Genomic DNA, 10,554 nt, shown 5'->3' on the forward strand with positions numbered 1-10,554 from the left:
GGTTTGCTGTCTCCGTGTTCAGTGAAAAGCTCTTGATAAACCTCCCCTTCATCAGTGAGAACAGTGAGTGTGAGTGTGACCGTGGGAGTGCGCTCACTGTATGTGGGTCAATTAGCTCCTTCAGCTCGGAGACTTGAGACTCTGCCGACGTCCGCAACAGTGAGGACGGAAGCAAATCAGACTTCAGTCCTACTTTACTCTAACGACGGGGAGGTTGTTGTGTGAATGCTGAGACGTCAGGAGACGTTGTCCTCTTGTCCTCTGGTTGCTGACGTGTCTGCGCTTAAACAATATGATCTTTTTCCAATCATCGCAGAAATATATACGCTAGCACAGATGCTGACGAGATGAAGACATCTGACTTCAAACTGTGTGAGATTAATATCCACAGACTAGAGGTAATCATATTTCTGCTGCTCTATCACCAACCAAATTATTGTTGTGGAGCTGACGTCTGTTCAAGCTTTTGAAGAACACAAGAGAAGTGTCCCCTCTGAATCTGCCTGTTTGGACCGAGCTGTTTGTTTCACCTGTGCTGATGCGTGTTGCAGTTTTCTTTCTGTAACTGTGAAAGTGACCTGCAGTGATTGAGCCGCGGCAAATAAAGACCGAGTCCACACAGAACCCTGAAGCCACCGGAGCCGTTCACCGGTTTGTTCAAAGTCCAGTGGAGCTCGACTCACTTGGCAGAAGCTGAACGTCGATTCGTCCCAGTCGCTGCTGCTACAGAGCGCCGGTCGCCTGCTCATTCAAACTTTACTCAAAGTGGCCAAATTCAACTTCCAAATTCAACTTCACTTCTTTGGGTCCTTTACAACACACACACACGCCAAGTGTGTAGCTGATGTGTGTGTGTTTGATTTCTAGACGTGTGAGACACCGACAGACAGATTTGTGGAATTAGTAGAAAGATGTTTACACCTGAAAGTGGCTCAGCAACATTCATCCACATGCAGCCTCCGTAGCTTCCTCCCGTCTGAACTCAACGATCCCTCAAAGGTCAAACGGGTTTCTACTGGAAACTACAGTTTCGAACCAACTGGGCAAACTCCATCTACTAATGAAGCTCATGCAACATGGTCGAAAGCTCCAGAACGGCACATTAGTTACTTCCTTATTGACACTTGACGGATCGTTTTCTTCAGCGACTCTTTCCACGAGAGACGACTCGGCGTCCGGCCTCGTCCAGGACTCAGAGGCCCACTTCACTTCGATGGGAGGGAAACTTGTTAGCGCTCCGATGGCGCCCGAGTCGAGTCAGAGCGAGTCGTTTATCTTAATTAGTTTGCGAGTGGCCGCGTCCCTTTGAAGAAGCAAATCTCCGCTTTACCTCGCGGCTCTGTGGCGAGATGACCTCGTGCTGTTGTTGGATGAAGGCTCGCTGACGCAGAACATGGCTGTTTGGGGTAATTGGTGCATCGGATTAAGGGAAGTGACATCGGGAGCGTTAATAGACGGTTTTCACTGCGGCTTTGGTGCGGTGGCTGCCTGCGCTCGGCGTGTGTGTGTGGACGATAACGCTGCCGCTCTCCATATCCCTCTGCATGGTAATCTCCCACAGGGCTCCACTATTCACCGCTCATCATTAGGATGGAGTCCGTGTCACTCCTCACTCCAGCGCTTCTCTCTCTTCTCTCGCGTACTTAAAACGAGGGGCTTGGTGAACAAAGCCTCGCTTGGCCTTCTCTCCTTCTCCACTCCCTCTGCTTTCTCTTTCCTCCCACTCCCTCCCTCCTTTTCCACTTCCCTTCCCCTGTCAGATCGCCTGGCTCCTCGCCCGGCTCGGCCGACTCCGCCGTCCTGCAGGGCAGTGAAGGTTTTCCTGTTTTCTTTGTTTTTCTGCTGTTGTTATTTTATACTTCAGCCATCCTGTGCCCAGGAGGCGTGCAAATGGGAAAAGGAAAATGCACCAGCAACCAGACGAGTCAAACAATAGGAGGATCAGGCAGAAACAAAAACCAGGGAGGAAAGACTAAGACTAAGACGGATTAAGCAGAAATGTGGATCTAAACCCTGTTAAAATACATTTTCTTATTGTTAACAAATCACGAAACGACCAAAACTTACAATGTTCTAGTCTGTGTGCTCTCCTCTGAAATATGTAGAATCAGGTTTAATTTATATATAATATGGAATCATGTTTTATTCCTCCATGCAGCCAGTGACCGGAGGTGTTCCGTCAATCAGTCCGTCCCCCTCCTGTGAACATGATATGTCCAGAACACCTCAAGGGAATTTCTTCTAGTTTGGTACAAAAGCTCAGTTAAAGTCAAAGATGAACTGGTTGAAGGTCAAAGGGTGAAGGTCACGGTTCTTGTGAAGATGACACATCAGTGACACCCAACGTGGATTTCATTACATCCGGCACAAACATCCACATGAACCAAAGGACGACCTGAAAACCAGCGGTCAAAGGTCAAGTTCACGAACGTTCACTAAAGACTCTGGATTAACTGATTAGATTTGAGTTGGTCACAGATCAACGGTCGAGGTCACGGCGGCCTCGCGTGTTTCAGCAGCCTGGAACTGCACTGGCCTCCAGTTTAATAAATCAAAGCTGTTTCCTAAAGTACCTGTAACTATTACAGTAACTAGAACAGGAGGAAGGGACTATTTTCTAAAGCGTATTTATACATATTCGGTGCAATTTGTGGGGTATTCACGGCAACCAGATGGTGTATGTGTTGTTAAAATAAACTATATTACCACGTTCATCATAAGGGAATGAACAAGTCCGACAAAACGTAATATTTGGATCAATTTATTGTGAGTTTGGTCTTTTCGTGAGTTTCGTTGACAGTAAGAAAAATATAGAAAATGTCCAGACTGGTTTTTTTTCCTGTGCTGTGATTTGTTTTTGTTGTTTTCCTCATATTGATCATCAGCTTTAAGTGTGAAAATCAACGTGGATCTAATCAAAAAGGGCATTTATGGATTTCAGATGTGAGTATTAACTCGGTGCCACTGTGCTCTTCCCTTCGCTGATCTCTGCAGTGACAGCGTGTCGAGCACATTCCGTCAGTTTCCAGTGTCCATGTCGGCCAAAGGGTGAAGAACTCAAATCCCATTTTCATTTCTATAATTTATTCTGTGGCTTTTGGCAAAAATCTGTATATGTATGTGCACCGTTCATTCAGTATGTGCCTAATTTTATGTTAAGTTTATATTTTGAATATTTGTGTAATATTTCACTACTACGTCCCATAACTATACTGTAATATCCAGACCAAGTCTAAAGGGAACAGTTGTAATATTATTTTGTATAAATGCAGATCATGCATTCCACGATGATCCGTCAAGAAAAATATTTCATTAATCACTTTATCAATAAATTTATTTGCCTCACATGTTGAAATCTTGTGTGTGTGTGTGTGTGTGTGTGTGTGTTTTGGTAAAATCCACATGAAGCATCTGGACTTTGTCGTGCAGGGACTGAAGTGTGTTGACTCCAGTGTCCCCAGAGGACAGTCGTACTCTAACGTGAGATGTGCTGATATCTGGGTAGAAGCTCAACGTTAATCCAACCACTGAACAGCTGTTTCCCCGGGTGGCGTCCAGACGTTTAAAACCTCTGCAGTCGGCATGACAACGTCGCTTCCCAGCGCCACTGTGTCAGCCCTCAGCAGCTCCGTCAGCGGGGCCGGATAATCCACCGGCTGACGGATGAGTCGTCTCTGCTGCAGTGACTAAGACTGGACCCACTGACCTGGCGGTTAAATAAATGGGAATTAATGGGCAGCGAGTGAAGTGACCCAAACGAGTCCACGTGGGAGGATCTTGGTTTATTGGGAGTAACGGCACTGGTTCCCAACCGCAGGAACATCTACACCCAGGAGGAAACTCTGAGACCACAGGGTTCAGGACGGGGGGGGGGGGGGGTGGATTAAGATAAGAGGAGATAAGATAAGATCTGATGAGATGAGGTACGACAAAGTGGGATAAGATAAAGAATGATAACACAATATGAGATAAGGGGAAGCAAATCACGATACAATACGTTTTGATTATATATGATAAGATAGGATAAGATAAAATATGATGAGATAACACTGGCACAGCAGATGTGCAGTGTGGCTTTGTCTGAAGTTCAACTGTGGTGAACTTGTGACCCGCTAAATCTGCTATAAGTCCTTTCACCCCGTTTTTATAACATGAAATAAACTAGAGTCCCTCAGTGGAGATCATAACTGCACCAACAGTCGCCTTAGATCCAATCTGCACAAAGTGGATCACACTGACTCTTCTAAATATGTTTGATTTCTTTCATCAAGATCCATGAATCAGAAAATTTATGAAAAAGGAAGTCCTGGATCCTTAAAATAAGCTTAAAACAGCAGAAGTAACGTTTGAGAACAACTCGACAATCAAAGGCAGAACCAAAGCAGGGACTCTGAAGTCCTTTGAACTATCGGGTCACAGGAAGTTCTGTATTCACAATGTGATGAATTCATCCCAGTTACTGGAGAAGTACGTCTGTGACCTACATCTGTGGACTGTCACACTTTCTGTGTACAAAACAAAAAAAGACGAGGAGTGACGACCTTGAACGATCGGTGCATTTTATTTTTCCATCACAGTACAAAAATAAATTAAAATAAGCAGAAACCAACTGAAAAAAATGTTTCAATTACAGCAACGGCTTTTTTGTCTTTTTCAAAAAGAAAATATTTTTTTATTGAAGAGCCTCGACGCCCCCGCCCCCTCACCCCCACCCACGCAAAATCAAAGTCCTCGTGCCAGTGTGGCTGGTGAATGCTCCTCGTCCATAAGAAAACATGTCACACATTCCTCTGTACAAATAAAACGATGCCTCTCTCTCTCACACACACACACACACACACACACACACACACACTCACTCAGTCTCACTCACATGCAGTCCTTGAATGTCTCGTTTTGAAGTTTTTAACCACGGTTTCATTTTTTATCTACAAAGTACGCAACAAGATACAGAAAAGAATTTGACAGAAATCTTAAACTATCACTTGAGTCTTTTTTTCCACGTTTTATCAGCTTTTTCGAAAGTATTTTCTCAAACCACTTCTCGATGATGCGGGACAGAATGGCACGTTTCCAGTGAGTCGGGGGGGGGGGCAGAGTGTGGACAGAGGGGGAAGGATTCAGGGTCTCGGGTTCGAGACCCTTCACCCCGATGCCCTGCTTCTTCTCTGCCAGAGGGAAACCCCGTCCAAAGTGCGTGTCCCTCTCTTGTGCCGGTGCAAACACTCCACTGGGTTCCACCGGGTTCCACCGGGTTCCACCGGGTTCCACAGGGTTCCACAGCAGGGCGACCACAGTGACCATCAGAGCTGATTCACAGCACAGCAGCAGCAGCAGGGACCTTTCATTCTCCAGGAGCACTTTCACAATGTGCCCTGTTGGCACCACCAATCATTTTTGCATTTTAAGATTTGGATTTTTCAAACACTGCCAAAGGAATCGAGTAATTCTATATATATATATATATGTTAAGATAAGATGTGGGAAGCTGTAGAGGTTGTTTCTCTCGTGTTTCTGGGGGTAAATACCGTCGCTGCTCCAGTGATTGCAGAGACAGCGAGGAGCAGCGGTGCAGCGTCTTCGCTCCTATTCCAATAAAGTGTCTCAGTTGTTCTGCATGCTCTCTGTTTGGGTTGCCATGGCGTCGCTATCCCCCACAGCAGCGTTTGTTTTTTAAGTCTCGTCGATTCTCTGATTAAAAATTGGCAGATGTTTGGTCGCCTCGTCTCCTGCAGCCTGCAGACGGATGTTCTCCCCAGGACGAGCTGTGCTCCTCTGCAGTGAACAGCTGTCAGTGGAGGAGCTGATTCCCCTGTGTGCGCTCACACCTCCGATATGTGTCGGCTCCGCATAAAAAAACATGTTTCCAGGGCATTTGTTGAGCAGAAGGTCGGCGATGTGTCGCACCGTCAAGGTGTCCTTGATGACGTCACTTTGGTGATGGTCAGATTTGACATTGGTTTTGATCTAAGAGCTTTTACGAATTAGATATTCACTGATAAACCCCCTGTGACATTCATTTGCATAAACCAGATCAATCTTCATTCCCACCAAAGATAAGCACACTGTCTGCACCAGCGACTCCCCCGTCCTTCCCAAAGTCCCTCGTCACGATCTCTCTTTTACATTTAATGTGCCTAAATAATAAATACGTGAATGGCAATAAATTAGGTGTCAGTAAGTCGTTACTCGCACATGAAAATCCATCCCATCATTCAACTGCTCGATGTCCACAGTGTCTCAGAGCGCTCTCGGGCCTGCGGGATTCTCATCAAAGATATGGCACTGTTTTAACATTTTCTATGCTGAATCATAAGCACAAAATCAAACATCATTCCAAAGTGGTTGCAACACAACCTATCGACAAAAGTACAAAAAGAATTTCCCTGGTAAACGAGTTACCTATTTTAGCAAGCAGAGCTAAATAAACTAGTGTCACTTTGTTCACAGCATTCTCTAATGCAGATGCAGTTGGTTTATGAATCAAGTAAAAACAAGGAAAGTAACAATTTGCTCCTGCTCTCCCAGAAACTCTGAAAAATTGCATGGCACACGTGCAAAACATTACAATTCTAAGTAAAAAAAGAAACCAAAAATGAAATAAAACTTCCAGAAAAAGCAATAAATAAGCCTCCAGGGGTTCGAGCCTCTGGGGAGTAAAACATCCAGTAACTTGTTTTAATTTTTTTCTAGATGAAAATAAAGTAAGTCCTTCTGAACACACACAGTATGACCACACGTCATCGTCCATACGTCCTCGGGTTGTTGTCTTTTTTTTTATCAAAAGTCCCACAATGCAACGCTTGATTATTGTCCATCCTGTGAAACATCCTGCTGCAGAGCCACAAACAAGAATATGGATCCAGCATCGACGGTCCCTGCTGTTCTCTCCCTCGGTGGCCTGATATGCGTTGCAGCACAAAGTGTCCATCGTATCCGTGTGAGTGTCGGGGACGTGGGTGTTGGCGTTCCAAAAAGAGCCAGGGTTTGGCAGCCAGGGGATGCCGGTTCATCCGTGATGCGTGAAGAGCGTCAGTCAGGCGATGGCCCTCACCCTCCTGCAGTAGGCAGTGCACATCACAACAGTCAGAAGGTCACTGGCAGGCTGCTGCAGCATCAGTCCTGTCCACATTCAACGCTGTAGATGTTCGCTTCCCTTTCTAATGTTCAGTTTTTTTGTCTTTTTGTCTGAATTGTTTTTTAAGGTTTTCAGTATTTCATATAGATATATATCTGTACATTAGCAAAGGATTTACTCAAGTCTGGCATTTTTCTTTTCTTTATATATCATTGCCAAAAAAGCTTTCACTCTCGGGTTTACAGAAAATCCATCCTTAGCTCATTTGAAAATAGAATTTGTCCTCGATAATCACAGACAAACGGCGCACCCTTTACTCTTTAAACCTTGAATGACCATTGCAACTTTTATCCCTCAAACACAAAGGTGTGAAATAAACAAGTCAAAGTCTTATTCGATACAAAGTTGTTACAAATATCAAATATTTTCCAGATTCGTTTCGTTCTGCTGCAGTTTTTTGACAATAATAAATAAATAGAATCACAAATAATCTTTTAAACTCGTCAAAATGCCAGACTGGAATAGGCCCCACCTCCCCCGACCCCCCCGGCATCCCCTCACCGGTCCAGGCCGATGAGCAGGCGGCTCCTCTCCTCCTCTTTCTGGCTCTCGTTCTTCAGGTCAGCGAACACCTGAGTGAAGTAGTGCGGGTCAGAGTTGATCTGGAGCATCTTGGCGCTCATCAGGTTGATGATGGAGAGGCAGCGGTCCCAGAAGGTTTCCTTGGAGCTCTCCACCAGGAAGGGCTTGAGCGGGTAGGAGATCTCGTTGCCCATGTAGGAGTACGACAGGTAGAGGCAGGTGAGCAGCACGGCCTGCAGCTCGTGCTCCGTGGCCACCTCGGAGGAGACCACGTCGCGGCACAGCATGTAGACGAAGACCACGTTGGCTGGGGTGATGAATCCCTGGTCCTGCCAGCCCTGGAGCAGCAGGGAGCGGTCCACGCTGCGCAGCCACAGCACCGGGTCGGTGGGGGACAGGTGCTTCAGCCGGTAACAACGCCGGCACAGAAACTCCCCAAGGCAGCGCAGCAGCTCGCTGGTGGAGGCCTGGACGATCACCCTCTTCGGGGTCCCGGGGACCACATTGGAGTTGGTCAGAGGGGCCTTCTTCACGGACGATACTATGTTGTTGGAGTTCTTGGTGACTGCCGGAGTGGTCTGATCCTGGGTGAAGGTGGACAGGTTTGCACAGGACTGCGACTTCTTCAGGTTCTCATTGTTCAGTTGGGTGACATTGTTCTGGTAGGGGCCGTTGGGCTGCACCTTCTTGGAGCCTTTCTTCTTGGCCGACACTGCTACAATCCGCTTCCAGGGGAGCACGTTGATGAGCGAGTGGCGCTTCATGTTCTTGTCTTTGGCATTCTTGCTGTTCTGCACCGCCGTGTAGTGACCCACGGTGGCCGACCCATCCTCGAAGAGAGCCGCCTTTCGGTAGCTGGGTGACAAAGACAGCACGGTTCCCATGGTGACTGCGGGGGGGCGTCCAGGGGCTGTAGCCGCTCTGGGTCAGATGAGCGTCTGCCAGGGGAGATGCTGAGGGTCTCAGAGCTTCTGGGAGTCGAGGGTCCCGGGCTACAGGCTGCCGCTGGGCATCTAAAGTCTTGAGGGAGATGTCCTATAAACTTCTCTCCGAGGGGATAACGATCAGCTCCACAGAAACAGGCTCTGCTGCGTCTCAGCTCTTTGTCTGCGACTCCAGATGGACACTGCTGGAAACAGAAAAGATCAATAATCAGAAAATAATTGGGTGAGGGTCGATTTGCTTTAAATTATCCACGTCTGCCCAAAAAATACTGATCTGATAGAAGGTCTGTAATTATTCAGCTTACATCAGATAGTATCAGGTCTGTAATGTTCTCCTGAACGTGGGTCTGAGTGGTTTATCTGACAGCACCTCAGGCTTATTAGCACTATTGATTTGACTCAGTAAGTGGTGGAATGAATCAGCCTACTGCCTGGCTCATGGGCTACTAATCCAAACAGTAAAGATCCCCCCCCCCCCCCCCATTTGCAGCAAATGTTATAAGGCACTAATCATCCTCACTGTGAAAACATGTCCGATTGGAGGTTTTATTCCTCTGCAGTGAAGAGCACATGGAGAAACATCCTAATCTGTGTTCTGCTGCGTCGTGCATCATATTCGGAGGATTTCTGCTGCACATTCGATCGCAGCTGGATCCTATATGATGAATCCATGCACATTTCATAAGGAGAGATTCATATTTCATGGGCAATGGCCGACGAGTCGCACTGAGCCATGCGCCACAGCTTCGCACTAAAATGGAAGACCGAAACGTAAACAGCATCCGAATCAGGTGAAGGTCGCGCTGGGTGTATTCAAGACTCGGACATTTTAAAGCACAGAGCCAAGGTCGTTTCATTTACCTCCGTGAAAACCAGAAAAACAGCCAGATACGTGTTTTTATTCGTCTTTGCACGACGTGTTTTTCTTCCTCGCTGCAGTGAAAACGCAGCGGATGCATCGACTTTGCGCAGCATCCAATCTGCTCCGTCCTTCATTCCATCAGCACGCTATCAATCTGGTGATTTACTGCTCAGATTGAGGAGGACCGTCCTGGAGGTTTGTTTGAACGTGACCTCACCTGAGGAACATCTCAGGGTTTCGGGCTCGTTCGGGTTTTTCTTCGCGGGGAAGAGGAGCTGAGAACATCGGGTGCTCTCCGTGGTGCTGAAACTGAGCGTCATGCGTCGAAATGAAAAATGTTGACGGTCATAGGCGGTGGCTTAGAGATGAAGAAACCCCTCACCTCTCCCTGGTATCCGGTAAAACCATCAGAATACAACAGGGGAGCTCGTTGTGTGAGCCCCACACCTCAGGTCATTTCGATCTAAAGCCAGATTCCCTCTCCTGTTTTCGAAATTGAACGAATTAATCCACGAACGTGTCCCAGAATTAAAGCAAACTTACCAGATCTCCAGCCTGGTGCGAGGTGTCTCCTTATGGTTAAAACAGAAAAACCATGTCGGAGAAATTAAAAGCAACAAAGGGGGTAATCCGAGTCGAGGCAGAAATCAAGAAGGAGAAGCCAGAGGTGGAGGAGCACGCCCGGTGCAGGCGGTGCGCAGACGATGGAGGCAGTTGTGGAATGGATGCTGGGATGAGGATGTGCTCCTGGTCCTCCTGGCCGTGAGATGCGGATGCTGCGAAGGCTGATGTTGTGGATGGAGCCACAGACTGACGCAAAGGCGGTGGTGGGGCGCCGCTGTGCGCTCTCTGCTGGGAAACTACTCCGCCTATAGACACTTAACCAGCAGCAGATCATGTGAAGTGAACCCAGTGAACCCACTGCATGATTTCCTTCGTATCACCAACCTCACATAATCCACTGCGTCTTCTCTCAGTGAGTTGGTAGCCATGGATTTCTATAGACAACCCTATAGACCCATATTGCACCTTTGTATTACATCACTGACCTATATTTAAATCACCATTTAGGCTTTTACAATAATATC

At 47.0% G+C, this 10,554-nt stretch overlaps 2 protein-coding genes across 4 annotated transcripts in view; one reads left to right on the plus strand and one right to left on the minus strand.

Moving 5' to 3' along the window:
- myo1d (myosin 1D) overlaps window positions 1–3,345 on the plus strand; it is a 68,212-nt gene extending 64,867 nt beyond the window's left edge. Inside the window, exons 20-21 of the transcript XR_004612077.1 lie at window positions 2,513–2,639; window positions 2,861–3,345. The gene's annotated coding sequence lies outside the window, so the exon portion shown is untranslated. The remainder of the gene's footprint in view (window positions 1–2,512; window positions 2,640–2,860) is intronic.
- A 3,425-nt stretch (window positions 3,346–6,770) lies between these two features.
- On the minus strand, window positions 6,771–10,406 carry cdk5r1b (cyclin-dependent kinase 5, regulatory subunit 1b (p35)). Of its 3 annotated transcripts, none has more exons than XM_034570692.1 (3): window positions 10,010–10,406; window positions 7,640–8,786; window positions 6,771–7,058 (listed from the first exon to the last, which is right to left on the minus strand). In XM_034570692.1, the coding sequence occupies exons 2-3, from the start codon at window positions 8,542–8,544 to the stop codon at window positions 7,037–7,039; spliced, it is 927 nt and encodes a 308-aa protein (XP_034426583.1). In that variant the 5' UTR covers window positions 8,545–8,786; window positions 10,010–10,406; the 3' UTR covers window positions 6,771–7,036. The 3 variants fall into 3 exon arrangements, with proteins under 3 accessions (XP_034426583.1, XP_034426580.1, XP_034426584.1); XM_034570689.1 differs by having other exon boundaries at window positions 7,640–8,789; XM_034570693.1 differs by lacking the exon at window positions 6,771–7,058 and having other exon boundaries at window positions 7,636–8,789.
- Between the last annotated feature and the right edge of the window lie 148 nt (window positions 10,407–10,554).

The sequence above is a fragment of the Hippoglossus hippoglossus genome, chromosome 19, assembly GCF_009819705.1.
Source record: "Hippoglossus hippoglossus isolate fHipHip1 chromosome 19, fHipHip1.pri, whole genome shotgun sequence".
Classification (NCBI taxonomy): Eukaryota; Metazoa; Chordata; class Actinopteri; order Pleuronectiformes; family Pleuronectidae; genus Hippoglossus; species Hippoglossus hippoglossus.

Excerpts from the sequence above, each read along its gene's own strand:
- cdk5r1b (XM_034570692.1), bottom strand. The coding sequence starts at position 8,544 with ATGGGAACCGTGCTGTCTTTGTCACCCAGCTACCGAAAGGCGGCTCTC. Across the intron at positions 7,059-7,639 it reads CTGCTCATCGGCCTGGACCG|GAGGGTGAGGGCCATCGCCT; the intron begins GTGAGGGGATGC and ends TGCCTACTGCAG.